The 18,297-nt window shown below is 36.8% G+C and overlaps 1 protein-coding gene across 2 annotated transcripts in view; it reads right to left on the bottom strand.

Annotated features, from left to right (window-relative positions):
* LOC137254533 (uncharacterized) overlaps positions 1-18,297 on the bottom strand; it is a 73,827-nt gene that overhangs the window by 7,896 nt on the left and 47,634 nt on the right. Inside the window, exons 4-6 of one of the 2 annotated variants that reach the window (XM_067792274.1) lie at positions 15,732-17,403; positions 6,046-6,135; positions 74-541 (exon numbers count right to left, since the gene is read on the bottom strand). In XM_067792274.1, the coding sequence (XP_067648375.1) occupies positions 74-541; positions 6,046-6,135; positions 15,732-17,403 (2,230 nt within the window). The remainder of the gene's footprint in view (positions 1-73; positions 542-6,045; positions 6,136-15,731; positions 17,404-18,297) is intronic. The other variant, XM_067792280.1, reaches the window with a different exon arrangement.

The following is an 18,297-nucleotide window of genomic DNA, read 5'->3' as shown; positions in this document are numbered from 1 at the left end:
AAAATGTTGGTTCGAAAGAAAGTAACTGATAAAATTTATACATAATTTTACAGATATTTGACACAATATTTACCTTCATGTATTTGTCGATGAATTTTAAGTGCTGTTCTTGTAGAGAATCTTTTGGAACATTCATCGCATTTGTACGGACGCACTGTAGCGTGATGTTGTAAATCATGACGATCCAATTCGGAAAAATGTTTAAAATGCATAAAACAATCTGGACATGAATATGGCTTATCTGGCATTTTGGTGTGCACACGTAAATGTTTGATGAGCGCATATTTCGAACGATATTTACGCGGGCAATGCGCGCACATAAAACCTTCATATTGTGGTGTTGCTGAAGCGGCGGCCACTTTCTTCATTAAAACATCAAAGCTACCCTCATTATGATGTTTTTTTATATGTCTTTGAAGATTTACTTCCGTAGAGAATTGTTTATCACATTTTGTGCATGGCACAGTGGTGCGCTTACTTTGTGGCTCATTGGGATGATAGCGCTCTAAATGTGCACGTTTTTGGATATGTTGTGTGAATTCTTTGAAAATATAAAAGAAAAATATATTAGGCATAGTTAAATTTTATATAACCAGTGGTGCTAGCACTCGTTTATTAGCAATTTTTTAACATTAAATGACTGAAACTCAACGGAGTGGAGATTTTGCAGTAGTCCTCGAGAAGGTGTAAAGCGGAAGGATTAAAGGAAACCCGCATATTTTCACAGCTCTTCAGCTCTAATTACTCCACTATACTCTTTTTATACTCAGCTGAGCAGAGCTCACAGAGTATTTTAACTTTGTTCGCATAACGGTCATCCGTAACGGCATAAACTAATCGAGATGATATAGACTTCTATATATCAAAATGATCTGGGCGAAAAAAGAAATTCATTTAGCCATGTCCGTCCGTCCGTCCGTCCGTAAACACGATAACTGGAGTAAATTTTAAGGTATCTTGATGAAATTTAGTATGTAGGTCTTTGGACGCTCATCTCAGACCGCTATTTAAAATGAACAAATTCGGACTACAACCACGCCCACTTTTTCGATATCGAAAATTTCGAAAAACCAAAAAAGTGCGATAATTCATTACCAAAGACGGATAAAGCGATGAATCTTGGGAAGGAGTTGACCTTATCACGCAGAATAGAAAATTAGTAAATTTTTGGACAATGGGCGTGGCACCGCCCACTTTTAAAAGAAGGTAATTTAAAAGTTTTGCAAGCTGTAATTTGGCAGTCGTTGAAGATATCATGATGACTTTTGGCAGAAACGTTACTCCTATTACTATATGTGTGCTAAATAAAAATTAGCAAAATCGGATGACGAACACGCCCACTTAAACATTTTTTTTTTAAGTCAAATTTTAACAAAAAATTGAATATCTTTACAGTATATAGGAAATTATGCCAACCTTCAACTCCAGTATTGATATGGTGCAACAAAATGCAAAAATAAAAGAAATTTTCAAAATGGGCGTGGCTCCGCCCTTTTTCATTTAGTTTGTCTAGAATACTTTTAATGCCATAAGTCGAACAAAAATTTACCAATCCTTGTGAAATTTGGTAAGGGCATATATTCTATGACGATAACTGTTTTCTGTGAAAATGGGCGAAATCGGTTGAAGCCACGCCCAGTTTTTATACACAGTCAACCGTCTGTCCTTCCACATGGCCGTTAACACGATAACTTAAGCACAAATCGATATATCTTTACTTAACTTAGTTCACGTACTTATCTGAACTCACTTTATCTTGGTATAAAAAATGGCCGAAATCGGACTATGACCACGCCCACTTTTTCGATATCGAAAATTACGAAAAATGAAAAAAAAAATGCCATAATTCTATACCAAATACGAAAAAAGGGGTGAAACATGGTAATTGGATTGGTTTATTGACGCAAAATATAACTTTATAAAAAACTTTGTAAAATGGGTTTGACACCTACCATATTAAGTAGAAGAAAATGAAAAAGTTCTACAGGGCGAAATCAAAAGCCCTTGGAATCATGACAGGAATACTGTTCGTGGTATTACATACATATATAAACAAATTAGTGGTACCAGACAGATGATGTTCTGGGTCACCCTGGTTCACATTTTAGTCGAACTATGGCCCACTCCCTTTAAAAATACTCATTAATATCTTTCATTTGATACCCATGTCATACAAACACATTCCAGGGATACCTAGGTTCATTTTCCTACATGGTGATTTTCCCTTATTTTCTCTCCAAAGCTCTCAGCTAAGTATGTAATGTTCGGTTACACCCGAACTTAGCCTTCCCTACTTGTTTTCTTAGAGATTGGCCGCCCAAAAACAAAATATAATATCCCGCTTACCTTTAAAAATTTTGTTTAAGCTGCTCTTTATGCTTTCGTTTCGCTTTCGGTTCCCGTTTATTCTATTACAGTCTAGGGTATGTTTCTGTTTCGGCTTGGGATGTGATTCAGCTCATCATGATACCGAAAAAATCGTGACAACACTCCTAACGTTCTACTAGCTGAAGTCTAATAAATCCGAAGCTATTCTCAAATCTCTCCCATGTAGTCCCGAAATGTGCGAAAGAACTCCGAACACGACCTGCAAAAATTACGAACATGGCCGTGAGTGCGAATGTTCGGACCACATATCGACGGATGAATGGATGATAATTCATCTCGATGTCGGCTAGAAGACGTAATATGTGAGAGTTGTTAAACCACACCCGGTTGTTGTAGCGATAAGGACACTCCCCGAAGGCCTTGGGGAAAGTTGTCGATGTTGACGGTCCTTTTCCGGATGCAGATCCGGTACGTTCCGGTAACAAGCACCATTAAGGTACTACCCCGACCATCTCGGGAACGATTTGGTATACCATATGAAACCTTCTACGCCATACCGCACGCCCACCCTTTATATCCATAAGGATCTTGAGGTTTTCAGAGCCTCGGCGAGCCTACTAAAGGCGGGGAAGATCGGTCACGTGTATCCCAAAGACTATAGACCCATTAGCTTAACATAATTTCTGCTCAAAACCTTTGAGAGGCTGATAGATGTGTACATAAATTAAAACCTGGATGAAAAGCTGCTCTCTACAACACAGCATGCGTACACCAAAGGCAATTCCGTAGACACCACATTGCATAGGGTGGTAATAAGCATAGAGAAAGCCCTGGAATATAAGGAATATGCTCTAGGAGTCTTCTTAGACATTGCCGGGGCTTTCAATAATGTTTCTAAATCGGCGATTATGGGTGGTCTTAATTGCATTAAAGTACATCCAGCCTTAACGAGATGGATCGGCTGCATGTTAAATTGCAGGAAGATTACATCACAATAGGGATTGTACGAGGCCACGAAATCAGGGGACAGGGGCACGCCGCAGGAAGGGGTGCTATCACCTCTGCTGTGGACGCTGGTTATCAACCAACTGCTCAGGCGATTCGATGAGGGGCCCGTAAAACTTACGGCTTACGCCGATGATGTAGCAATTTCGCATATGTGGAAAGTGCTTTCCAACGATTATCTCTGTGATGGATCGGGCGCTTCGGGATATTCATACCTGGGCATCAAATGTCGGGTTGAAAGTCAACGCGGAGAAGACGGATATGGTCTTGTTTACAAAGAGGTACAAGGTCCCGAAGTGGATCAGGCCTAAGTTAGGAGGGGTGACTACAGGAGAAACCTTGCACAAAATATCTTGGAATCATCCTAGACAGTAAGCTTTCATGGAAGGTCAACGTGGAGGAGAGGGTGAAGAAGGCTTCAACGGCACTTTATGCATGTAAAAGAATGCTGGGGTGTACGTGGGGCTTATCGCCCTCTCTTTCTCATTGGGTTTTTACAGTGATTGTAAGCCCTAGTCTATACTATGGAGTTATTGTTTGGGGGAAAGCCAAAAAAAAAACATCCTACCTCAAAAAATTAGAGGGGTATGCAGACTATCAATGCTTAGCATTACGGGAGGCTTGAAAACAACCCCGACGGCTGCACTGTATGCCATTCTGCACATTCCACCTGTAGACCTGGTAGCAAAGAACATAGCGTTAACAACTGCAACAAGGCTAGGCGCCTCGGGTCAGCTTGAACGCCGACAATACGGCCATAGTAGTATAGCGTCATCAACCACAAGGTAGTCTGATTCCCTATCTGCGCTTCGAGGGCGATCTTAAGGCCACAATAGAGGTGGACTGTTGGCGCAAGGGTGCTCAAATGGCGGACGAGGCGATACATGTGTACACAGATGGTTCCAAAGTAGTGGAAGGAGTAGGGTCTGCGGTATACTATGCTGACCCGGAAATAAACAGATCCTACAGGCTGCCGGATTACTGTAGCGTTTTCCATGCGGAAATAGTAGCAGTAACCAAAGCGGTAGAAACCCTGGAAGAGAATAGCTTAAGGTGAACCGTGTTAACTTTTAAATTGACAGTCAAGCAGCAATTAAGGCAATAATCTCGCATAGCACAGCATATAAATGCGTGTTAGAGTGTAAACCGTCCCTGGAGGGAATCGGTACAGGGAGAAGCATACAACTATATTGGCTCCCAGGGCATATGGGAATAGATGGGAATGAAAAAGCGGATGAACTAGCTAAAAAGGGCGCATCCCTTGAAGCTTGCTCCGTAGACGTCTCAATTAGACTGGGCGAGATTAAGCGAAGGCGAGAGGTGCACATGATCGACCAAGCAGGAAAGGCGTGGGTTCAAGCGCGGGGCTGTAAAGTGTCGAAGATTATGTGTAGGTCTTACAACCTAGGACTAACAAAGTGGCTTTTATCATTAAAAAGAGAGGACTGTACACTCATGACGGGTATTCTGACTCGACACTGCCTTCTGGCGTCACATGCCTTTAAATTAGGCTTGGTAAGTGATATCAGATGTATGAAGTGCGGGCAGGAGGGGGAAACGATCGAGCACGTTCTGCGCTCGTGCCTTGCGCTTGCCAGGCTAAGACACCAGCTATTAGGAGTGCTACACCTGTCAGATCTAGAAGCAGCAAGTGGCTTAAATCCTAGGAAGCTTCTAGTATTTGCCAAGAGGACGGAGTTATTTTATAACATAGGTCCTGGTTATTGATAGGGTTTTTCAGTTTGGTCGTTAAAACAAACTTCTGGTAACACTACGGACTCATTCAGTCTATGTGAGGTCCTCATGGACCGGCCTGTGCAACCTAACCTAACCTATACCAAATACAAAACAAGGGATGGGAAATGGTGATTGGATTGGTTTTTTGACGCAAAATGTACATAACTTTAGAAAAAACTTTGTAAATCGGGTGTGACACCTACCATATTAAGTAGAAGAAAATGAAAAAGTTCTGCAAGGCGAAGTCAAAAGCCCTTGGAATCATGACAGGCATACTGTTCGTGGTATTACATATATAAATAAATTTGCGATACCCGACAGATGATGTTCTCGGTCATCCTGGTCCACATTTTAGTCGATATCTCGAAAACGCCTTCACATATACAACTAACGGCCACTCCCTTTTAAAACCCTCGTTAATACCTTTATTTGATACCCATAACGTACAAACACATTCTGGAGTCACCCCTGGTCAACCTTTATAGCGATATTTCGAAAGGCGTCCACCTATAGAACTATGGCCCACTCCCTTCTAAAATACTCTTTAATACCTTTCATTTGATAGCCATGTCATACAAACACATTCCAGGGTTACCCTAGGTTCATTTTCCTACGTGGTGATTTTCCCTTATATGACAAAGGATGAAGGAAAATCGTTTCAAAAAACGTGACCCTTGGTCTACAATTTGGTCGATATTTCCGAAACGTATGTGATATGGAATTAAAAACCACTTATAAACCATCTACGAAACCCTACGAAACCAACGCAGCTAAGCTCTCAGCTGAGTATGTAATGTTCGGTTACACCCGAACTTAGCCTTCCTTATTTGTTTTTTTTTTAAGTTTTCTGAGATTATATGATCCTCCATTCCGTTCATATACAAACACTTTAGTACTGCAGCAATTTTCAATTTTACCAATATAAAGATTTGTTCCTGCCTTTAATTAAGACTTTAAAACTGTTTTCACACTTACTCTCATCACAATAGTTACACTGAAGTGGCGCATCGCCCTCGCCGTGTATGGCATAGAGATGTGTGCGTAACTCCCATTTGCTGCGAGTACCTATAGGAAATAAATTAAGATTACTAATGCGTAATATTTTGTTATTTCTTAAGTAGTTGACCCCTAACTCAGTATCGCTATACGAATGAAATTTTTCGCATTTGGGAAAGAAAAATTAAGTAATTTCGCAGTTTTCAAATCCAGATTTCTTTCACATTGCGATACAGTGTAAGACCTCTGTTGTCACAGGATTTCTAGGCATGTGTCGGCATACCGGGGTTTTGGGATTCAAGATCTAAGCATAGAATAAATTAAAGATCTAAGGACAGAATAAAAGTCAAAAGTAATAATTACAATTTGACTTTTACTGTAAGTGTCGAAAATAATAGTTAAAATTTGCCTTTGTTTATTAGTCAAAACGGGTTTTTAATTTTTCTTTTTATAATAAGAGATAACTCGGGAACGAACGAATATACTCGCATAACATACTGCATAGTTGTTATGCGAGTATATTCGTTTTCTCATACAAAATTACATATTGTAACAAATTTTGGGGAACTCCGCGTATTCTAAACCTTCTGCTAACGTTCGAATCGCTAAACTGTTGACTAAATCACTCCAATATTCAATAATGCGAAATGGTCTTTATTAGACTACTTTGAGGTACTTAACAATAAAACTTATACTTCACTACCAATAGCGTGCTTAAATAAAAACTGATTACTGATTACTCAGCTTCTTTTATACTCTCAGTCGCTTCATTCGCATATTTCTACTAAAGTCTAGACGTTTCGCCTTCTGCTGTATCTCCTGCTTGGTAATTGAGTTACATATATGCGTGTGCATGTGTGAGAACCAACTTCGGCTGATGACTACATGTGTTTGTGAGTATCTCTTCGTTGCCTTGATGTACACAAGAGTGGCTGCTTCATGTTTTTTTTTTATTGTTGTGTATTTACTTAATAACAACTTAGTGATTTTTCGGAATCACTTCATAATCGTTTAGGGATTATCCTAGGCCCGTTTGGATTGTTTTCGGAACATGTTGAAATCAATTCGCCATTTTGCGACTTCTTCTGTATAACTTCCGTTATCGACATCTTTAAATCGGTCTTTAACGCTCAAATTTTAATGTATTAAGTCTGCACAGGGTAGCCTGAACTTGAACCTTTTTCTATGCGCTCGAACATTTGAATTATAAGATATTACCTAATAAGTATAATCTAATCATTGAAAATCAACATGGGTTCATGTCCGGTAGATCAACTGTGATGAATCTAGCAATTTTCTCTGATTTTTGGCTGTCTACTTTTTGTAACCGCCTTCAAGTTTATACTGCTTATACGGATTTCTCAAAAGCATTTGATAATGCAAGTCATTCAGTTCTGCTTTCTTAATTAATTAAAATCACTCAAAACTTTTATGTTGGATAAAAACATATATTATACCAGCGGAATTGTGTTGTTATAATATAACTCAATCAAATTCGTTTACGGCCACCTTGGGCCACAAAGTAGCCATTACTTTTTGTAGTTTTCAATACATTACAATTGCATCTGCTTCCAGCACCATATGACCTAAGAATAGTTTTGATTCGATATTTTCTTTCTCGACTAATTTAAAACACTACCATTGTCAAGTCTTAATCGTTCTGGCTTTTATCCGACGGTCTACCTCAGATTTTCCTCATCCGTAGCCCCTTAAGGTATTGTTCACGGCGCTCGTTCGTTCGAAGCTTGAATGTGCTTACTTTATTTGGAGATCGTACCATGAGCAGGGCCGGCGAAACGAGCAAAATCTGGGTGGGTAGTTTGGATTGGCGATAGGGATTATATTTTTCTACAAATTAGGCATTATCAGTAATTAGTCGACAATGTTGTTTCTATTGTAGTTTTTATCGACTATTTAAGATAATTTTTATCTACTATTTGACATTAAAGCTTGATAATTTTAATTCTGAGCTTTTTTGCAATAAATATGTTGTTTATCGGTGTGATCGTACTTCCAGAGCAGGTGGTGTCCTTATTGCCATGGAATCAAGTATATCATCGGAGTTGTTGTCGTGTGGTAACTCGTCCGATATTGAATTTGTAGCCGTGAAGCTTTCACTGCGTAGCCTCTTTTTATTTATTTGTTGTTGTTATATACCGCCTCGGTCGGATATGAATGTTTATAACAGCCATATTTTAGCTATTCATAGCTTGCATTCTCAAATGCGTGATAATGATCGACTTGTTGTTCTTGGTGACTTTAATTTACCCTTAGTAAAATGGATTAATTCTAGCGAGTCGATATTCTTGACTCCCACCGTTCATCATGATTTTGTTCATTCACTGCTTGATACGTCTCTCTTACAGATAAAGAATGTGGCAAACTGTAACAACAAGTTGTTGAATTTAGTTCTGGTTGGCGAACTTAAGTGTTTTTCCATAAGTCGGGTTTCCCCATTATCTCTTCCTGAGGATTCTCATCACCCTACACTTGAGATAGCATGTGACATTGTTCAGCCTAAGATGCCTGCTAAAGCTAGAAGAATAACTCGTATTCGCTCAAGGTGCTTTCATAAGACCAATTTCATTTTGCTGAATGAATTGATTACTTCTCATGACTGGTCTGAGTTACATGCGTGTAATGACATCGAGTCTGCAACGTCTATTTTCTACAGATCGCTCAACAGCTTCTTTACACATTGTGTTCCGGTTCACTATGCTAGCGTGGAAACTAATAAGCCACCTTGGTTCTCAGGGAACCTTGTGAGACTAAAAAACATTAAATGTAGAGTTTTGGTAAAATCAACCGAAATACGGGTCAATTCAACCGAATTTTCTGTCAATTTTTACCCATCGCAACAAGATGTTGAATCAACTGCGCACAAATCATTGATTCGTAATTGACCGTTTTAGTAGTCAAATGAACAAAAAAAGTTCATGGCAGAAATACACTCGGAGTGCTTGCCGAACAGTGCCGAGGGGCGACCCCGTTAAGAAATTTTTTTTCTAATTGAAAAACCTTATTTTTATTGTTGCTTTGCCCAGGGTCTTCGGTGTGGTAGGCGGAGCACGCTACCATCCTTATGTCCGTTGAATTTAAGTCATATCCTCATAAAACTATTTTACTGTCATCGATCCTTGATACGTGCACAACGTTAATATTGATCTTATGGCCATTTTAGTGGTCATAAGGTCAATTGACCTTGTATCCATTGACCTTATGTCACCTCACCATCAAATTATTGCATTGTCATCGGCCTTTGATAAGTGTACAAAGTTTGAATAAAATTTATGGCCCGTAGTCATAGTCGAAATAAAATAGAGTTTTATTGGTTTAAACATGGTTCTAAATTAAGTATCATTTCAAGTCTGTTATAATCCACTTAAACGCTATTTTATCTCTAAAAAAGTATTTTAAATTTAAAATGACATGAGCGCGATTTTAATTTTTTAAAATAGGTTTTAAGTTGGCAGTCGCTGTCAAAAGTTGCGAGAAATTAAACAATTTGCTATTTAAACGCGATGAACTTAAATGGAAGTGAAAAAAGGCTTCCCCGATTAGCAAATATACGTCAGGAACTAATTTATTATCGGTAGAATGCGTATTAATATGTTTGTTGACGAAAATCACACAATTTTAAAATGTGCGATGGTTACTTGGATTCACATATGCGAAATCTTTAATTAAGATTATTCCGAACTTATAGCTATTTGTGAGTTTTGATATTTTAGTATCTTTTGAGGAAAAAGTAGCATGTCCAAAAATGTCGGGAGAGGTGTCAGATGACGCGTTTTAATTTCGGAAGCAATAATCCGAAGGCGGCAAAGTAATACTTTTATTTTGTCAAGAGATTTTCGCAAAAAAAAAGTTTAAGACTTTCACGTGGTTGATGTAATTTTGGTGATATTTTTGTTCACAGAAAAGAATTAACTAAAAAGGCGTTTTGTGCGGTTACAATTTTCACCAGTTTCGCAGCCGTTTGCGGGTAATTTTTTTAGTTTTTTGCGAATATCTACTAATAAAAGTACAATTTCTTATTTCCGATTTCAATTACTAGAGTGAGATCTCAATTTTAAATAGACGGCTGAATTTTACAAAACATTTGCTAATAACTCTTAAATAGAATTGTATGATAATTATCAGCCACCGGATTATGATTCCTGGGATCAAAACGCGTCTTCAGGTATTCCTTTGACAATTTTTGTGGTATTTTAAGAGTTCTTGGAGTCAAGTAACCACGGTTGTAAGGAACAGGGTGAACTTTTAAAACTTCTAAAAATTTCTTCATAGCGCCAATCAATACCTTTTTCAAGCGGATACCCTGTCCATGCTTATTTTAGCTGAAAACTGTGTTTAATATGACTATGACAGATCAAAATTTTAAATCCCAGTTTTAATTTAGGCAAGATTTTAACTAAACAGCATTTTAGTCAGCGAGTATGATTACGGGCCTATATGTTTAAAGTGTGTCAAAATCGCGTCCAAACTCGTCGGTTAAATACAAACATACAGGTGAAGCTAATATACACACAAACATATGTAAGTGTGTTAAAAAAGGGTAAATATAAAATTTCAGCGAAATCGAGAGACGTTTGCATGTTTTTTCACCGCTGATATCGGGAAGTGGGAGTATGCGGATCTTACATTTTTTTTTTGAAAAACAAAGCAAAAAGCTAAGCATAGAGCTTAATACCGAATTCACACAGAAACCTAATGGAGTCATAATTTCGTATAATGAAATAGTTTATTTTGCCTTTTCACACTGGGCCTCTTGATTCTTTAATGAACATCTGTCAGCAGCCCGAAAACAAATATTATGCTTTTAACAAAAAAAAAAAATGGATAGCAGCTCCTTCCTCTTTAACTTTAAAGCCGACCTGTTAAATTTGAATTAGCATTAGTAATCAATTAATTAGATGTCTATTTTAATGGCCAATAATTATTTCAATTGTTTTCCGAAACAAGCAATTACTAATTGATTACCATTAGAAAAAAAATCATGATTTTTTCCGATTATTGAAAAAAATCAGAAATAATCAAAAGTAATTAGCACTTTTGATTATTTTAGATTTTTGATTACTTTAAATTATTTTCAATAATCGTAAAAAATGATGATTATTTTTTTAATCAATTGAAAAGTAATTTTTAAAAATAGAAAATAATGACAAGTAATCACTAAATGGCGTTTAAAGAAAATAATCAATGGAAGGGCTAATCTTTACCATTAGTAATCATTATTTAACAGGTCTGCTTTAAAGGCGACCAAAATAAAAGGCATGCGTAACAGTTCATAGATGATACTCCTAACCTATGACTGGGAACCCAGTATAGGTGTATGGTCCGGTCTGAGCGAAGTGTTTTCCAATGCTTCTTTGCATTCCTGAAAACTTCTTGATGAAGTACTGTGTGAGATTATTGCCTTTATCGCCGCCTGACTATCAATACATACATATGTATATATATTAACGCGACTGCAGCTTAAGCACCTGTCTGCAAGACGCTGCAGTAATCTGGCAGCCTGTAGGATCTACTTATTTCAGTATCGACACAGTAAACAGCAGACTCGACCCCTTTCATTAATTTGGAAGCATCCGTATACACATGTATAGTATTTTCTGCCATTTCTGCACCCTGGCACCAACCCTCCAACTCAATTGTGGCCCGAATAAATGAAAATAAATAAAAAGATCTCTTTCGAAGCTCAGACACGGGACCATATATTCCGTTTGCCCGATATTAGATGGCGCTACACTGCTTTGGCCATTCGTCTGCACTAAAGCTGCCCCGAGGCCTTAAGCCTTGTTGCAGTTGCTAACGCGATGTTTTAGGTCATTAGGTCTGCAGGCGGGATGTGTAGAATGGCATGCAATGCTGCTGTCGGGGTAGTTTCTAGGGCTCCCGTTATGCTAATTATTGATACTCTACAACTGACTTAGTGACATCGAAAAATATTATGCCAATTTCAGACAGAAATAATTCGTCAGGCTTTCTACATTAAAGCCCTTATTTAAATCGATCTTCCATACAATATTCAAATTTTTAGTTATCTCATTATTACTTTATTGAATGCCTAATAGAGTGGAAATTCTAGTCGGTTTTGTTTGGTGCTCGGATTCTATTATCGATGTAACAAATGACAATCAAAAATAAGTTATTTTCAATAAATTACGAAAAATACAAAATTATTAGAAAAGTGCAAATTTTTATTTTTTCAGCATTTGCTGCAAAAGGTAATATGACTATTTAAAAAAAAGGCCGATGAGTTAACAAAGTCGTCCCAATCCGTTTAAATTAAAAGAAGACAAGAGCTGTATATGATCCATCAAGCAGGAAAGGCGTGGACAAAAGCGCGGAGCTGCAAAAATTCTAAGATCATGTGCGAAGCCTCTCTCCGAGTGGCTCATATATCTGAAAAGAGGAGACTTAAGGCTCACGATGGGCATACTAACTATACACTGCCTTCTGGCGCCAAATGCTTATAAGTTACGTCTCGTTAGTAACGGCAGGTGTAGGAAGTGCGAGCTGCAGAAAGAAAAGGTTGAGCACATTCTGTGTTCGTGTCCTGCGCTCGGCATATCAATCCTCCAATTATTAGGGGCGGCAGAGTTACTAGATATCGAGGCAGCAATTAAGTTAGGTCCTAGAAAACTTCTAGTAAATGCCAAGAAGGCGGAGTTATTCTATAACATAAGTCCTGGTCGTCAAACAAATTCTGGTAACACTGGATACATTCAGTCGATGTAAAGTCTTTATTGACCGGCCAGTTCAACCTAACTCAGTTTTAGAGATATAAAAATAATATATGTATAGTGTGGGTATAAAAGTGGACCCATTCTTCCCATTGAGCTGTCTTACGCATTAAAGGAGCATCAACCCTTGATCCCTTTTTGCACGTAAGTCCTCAATTGTTATCTAGTTTGTATGGTTTGAAATACCGTAGTAGAGGTAGAAAACTATCGATAGTATGTACTATCGATATACGCCAATAGTATCGAAGGGCACTATCGAGATATCGATACTATCGAGAAATTTTCGTAGCGGCAGAGAATCTCTTTGGAGACACCTTAGTTTTACAAAAAGACAAAAGTGAAGATATTTGGGAATTGATGCTGTTATTTTTGTAGTTATCGTCGACTAAAACAAAAAGACAAAAGTGAAGATATTTGGGAATTGATGCTGTTATTTTTGTAGTTATCGTCGACTAAAACAAGAATTCTAAATTTCAAAACAATTCCAAAGTTTCGAGTTACCTGTAAAAATATGTTTTTATATTCAAAAAGATTGACGCAAAGAAATGGGGCGGTTGCAAAAAAAACTTGAAACAAAATGGCATATAGTTGTGTGGACACAAATGTACATACATACGTATTAATTTTTTCAAATATGAAATTCAAGTCATTGCAGGTGTGTGGTCTTTTGGAGGAGTTTGGAAAATTAAGGTTCCTGTTCTAGTCGACGATACCTTCAGAGAAAGCAGTATCATCTTTCCAAAACCGAAAAATAACCATGCGCCCACCGAAACCGGTGGTGGGATCCAGAACACTTTCTGCATTAGCGGTTTTTGTCCGAGCTTATAAAAAATTACACTTGGTTGGACACTTGCCGGTCCAACACCTTTTTGGGATTTAAATTAAATACGTGCAAAACCTTTTTCTACACCAATTTTCTTTCTATGTACAACAACCACATGAAAACTATTAAATTCAACTATAAAAATATCTCCACACAGAGCTTACATCTTGGTGTCAAGACGCGTCGTTTGATACCCATGCCGATATTTTCGGACGCGTATTAGCAGTCGAGCGCTGTTCTAGATTTGTACTAAATTTTTTTGGACGTGTATTAGCACACTTGCTAAAAAGCCAGTCCAGCTTTTGAGGCAGAAGCTTCTTTCCGCCATCATGTTTCTCTTTTGAGCTTGAGTACAAAGCACATCGTGCAGATGATCCCACAAATTGCTTGTGTTGCCGCTTGATTTGAATTCCTTTTTTCAATAGGAAAAAATCGCCGTGGGTTTATTTTTATTCGATTTGGAAAAATTATTCCAAATAGGCATCTTTACTTTCGGTTTGGGGGACATCCGACATTTTGTTCAGAATGTGCAAAAGTTGACGATTTATATAAAGAATCGTGAACTTCTTCTATATAATATTAAATTTATAAGAGTATAACAATACGAAAACTCGTTCCAATTTATACGCGTGTTTTACACGCTTCTATCGCTTCTGAAATTTCCGCTCATATGAAAAAGTCAAAATAAGTGCTACCAAAATGCCAGCATAACATGAATTACCAATGCGTTTTATACCCAGCGTGCTTTGCACACAGAGTATATTAACTTTGATTGGATAACGGTTGGTTGTACATTTATAAAGGAATCGAGATAAATATAGAAATATATCAAAATCATCAGTATCGAAAAAAAGTTTGATTGAGCCATGTCCGTCCGTCCCTCCGTCTGTCCGTTAACACGATAATTTGAGTGAATATTGAGATATCTTCACCAAATTTGGTATACAAGCTTATCTGGATCCAGAATATATTGGTATTGAAAATGAGCGAAATCGGATGATAACCTCGCCCACTTTTTATATATATAACATTTTGGAAAACACAAAAAACTTGATTTTTTAGTAAATAATACACCTAGAATGTTGAAATTTGACATTGAGACTATTTAAAAAAATTTGAAAAAAACTTTTTAAATGGGCGTGGCACCGCCCACTTGTGATAACATCAATTTTACAAATATTATTAATCATAAATCAAAAATCGTTAAACCTGTCGTAGCAAAATTTGGCAGAGATGTTGCCTTTATTATAAGGAATGCTTTGAAGAAAAATTAATGAAATCGGTTAAAGACCACGCCCGCTTTTATATAAATGATTTTTAAAATGGTCGTAGACGAAAGTAATAAGCAATATATTAGCGAAAAAGAGCTTTGTATCAATAGAATTTTACTTTCTAAATTGAGTTATAACATTAAATTGGAAAACAGTAACATTTTTGAAAATGGGCGTGGCACCGCCCCTTTTATGACAAAGCAATTTTCTATGTTTCGGTAGCCATAACTCGAAGAAAAATTTACATATCGTAGCAAAATTGGGTACACATATTTTCCTTATAGCAGAATATTTCTAGGAAAAATGGACGGGATCGGTTAAAGACCACGGCCACAACATAAAACAAGTTTAAAAGGGTCGTAGAATAGAATAATAAGCTATAACTTAGCAAAAAATAATTTTGAATCAATGATATTTCACTTATCAAGTTTTACTGTAAGAGGAAATGTGGAGAAATTTTTTTATTAACGGGCGGTGCCACATGATATGTGAAATGAAATGTACAATTGAAGCTCACGCTGAGTATATAATGTTGGGTTACAACCGAACTAAGACACCTTTACTTGTTATATAAACTTTCAATTCTTTCACTACAATACTTTAAACCAGGCATGCTTAACCAACGAACCGATATCATTTCGTTACGATAATTAACGTTAATAAACGAAGCATGCCTGCTTTAAACGATAGTATCGATAGTCATAAAACGTCGATCGTACCATCGATAGGTAAAAACTATCGATATATCGATACTATCGCCGATAGTTTTCCACCTCTATACCGTAGACTTAAAAATTAATAAATAAATAATTTTTTGCTTACTTTTTCCGCAATGCGTGCATAGAAATTCGCCTTGACGCGTATGTGTCACTTGATGTGCTGTTAAATGTGTGCGCGTCACAAATGCCTTTTCACATAATTTACAACGCCACAATTTACGTTCATCATGCCATCTCTTGTGATACTTAAAATTGTATAATGTAACATTTTTTAATTCTAAATGGCAAATTTCACAAGTATAATTGCCATGCGTATGATTACGTTCGATATGCATACGCATTTGTCCTGAACCACCGGCAACATTTTTATTGCATAATTTACAATTATCAAATTTTTTCAAATGTATAGCATTTATATGTGCTACACAACCGCTGCGTGTACGATAACGTGCCGCACATTGTGAACAATTATATGGACGCTCCTTATCAGCATCGTGAACTGTTGCTATATGTTGATCGAGAAGTTGCGTGGTAGCAAAAATTGGCTGTTCGCTTATTTGCTTATAAACACAAAAACGACAACGTAAAATATTTGTATTTTTGAAATTTTTTTTATTATGCGGCGTATGATCTGCTGCGGCTGCACTGTTACGATGACGCAGACGACGACGATCAAGACACGTGGCTGTTATCGAATTTTTATCCGATTTGTTGATATTATTGTGTGTGTCGCTATTCACAAGTGTTGTTGTTGTTGGTTTAATATTATCAACGGCACTTTTGCTTAAGATTATATTATCAAGAGTTAAGTATTTTTTAATATTTTTATCTAATTCTTTATTAAGTGGCTCATTTTTTATCTGTTTATCCTCTAATGCAAGTGCAATTCCACTGTCATCGTCTGCATATTTTTCTAATGCCTGCACTTCATTCGAAGTTATCAGCTGACTTTGTATTAATTTCTCCTCAAATTGTTCATGTGCATCATTTTGAAAACTAGTTTCCATTACCGGTACATTTATTGTATGTTTTTGGTCCGTTGGTTTGTTAACAGTTCCTGTCTTCGCAACCGAGTACTCTACATTCGGTTTATTTTTAATTTTATTTGTTTGGAACAACGCTGTATTTTTGGTGTCTGCAAATTTTTCTTCAGCACATTTTGGAAAATTTTGTATTTTGTTAGCTTCGTTATTTATTTTGCTCGTTTCTGCCAATTCTAGCGTATTTTGGCCTACTTGCTTGCATTTTAAATATTTTAAAGCGAAATCTTCTACATCTTCAGCTTCATTTACATCTACAACTGGTAATGAGAGTAATGTTTCGAGCTCATCTATTTGTAAATCTTCTTCAACAATATTTACATTAGCATTAATCACTTGTAGAGTTAGATCATTCATGAATATTGATTGTAAATCTAAGTCTAAATGATCATTCGATAAGTTGGAATTGGTTTCTTTATTTGTTTCAAATGTGCTAATCTGTTCGTTTAATGCAACAAATAATGTTTGAAACTCCTTAATTTGCATATGATCATCATTTGTTAGTTTATCATCATTATTTCTTATATGTTTTGGTTGAATTTCGGTTGTTGTTATTTCGTTATGCATCCCTGGCGATTTGTTATTAATAATAGTTGTGTATTTTTCAGAGATACTTTCGTCAGGTGATTGCATTAAACCAAATGTAAAATTTGTCTGCGAATTTATTTGACTTTGTTTTTCTTGTTGTAAGGGCGAAATCACTCTACGAAAGTTTTGACGACTGCTGTCGGCGCACTGTGGAAATTGGAAGAATGAAAGTATATAACAATTTTATTTTCAATGAGTATACATTTATAGAGTTTTTGGCGACCTTTTTGTTCTTTAATTTATTTTGTTTTCCCGGCTTTAAACCACAAATACATATATGCTAAAGATTTGAAAATCACGGGATTTTTCGACTTTTGTCTACATTGGTTATTTTTTAATCTCCTTAGTAGTTTTTTTTTTTGATTTTCGAAAGCGAACAATTAAAAATTTATTAATGAGTTTCAAAAATAACCAATGTAGACAAAAAGCGAAAAATCCCGTGATTTTCAAATCTTTATCATATGTGCCAAAATTGTCAGAGCGGCTAACTGTATCGGACTGCTACGACAAAGATAGAATTAAAATATCACACAAACCTACAAACATTTTAAAACACTTATTTAATAAAACAAAGTCGGAGATACCTATTACGGTGGTACGGAAGTAATGTTGTGTATAGGATTTCCTGCAACGGTAATAATAATGAGCCCTGTGATAGTATTTATGTTGTACAACAACAAAATCAAAATTAAAAACGAGACTAGCACAGCACGAATCTGTTTATAAACAATGCCATAGTAACAGCAACCAAAAAAACAGCACTTATGGCCCACTGTAAAAGCAGCGGCCACTCACCGAATTTCAATAAAACAGAAATCCTCGAACAGGAACAACAATACACAAAGCGCTTTACTCTTGAGATGTTACATATCTTAATCACACCGACAAACATTAAACCAGAGATAACCATTTAGTTGAATAATTATTGGCACCACTTCACACGTATTTGTTATGCTCTTTCGTCTTTAGTTGTCGCCAAAGATGGTTGTCGCTCAACAAGCAGAGTAGCAACATCGATTATTGGTGTCGCTCACGCTCAAT

This window comes from Eurosta solidaginis, chromosome 1 (assembly GCF_040869045.1).
Source record: "Eurosta solidaginis isolate ZX-2024a chromosome 1, ASM4086904v1, whole genome shotgun sequence".
Taxonomy (NCBI): domain Eukaryota; kingdom Metazoa; phylum Arthropoda; class Insecta; order Diptera; family Tephritidae; genus Eurosta; species Eurosta solidaginis.
This window is presented reverse-complemented; position numbering and strand designations above follow the sequence as displayed.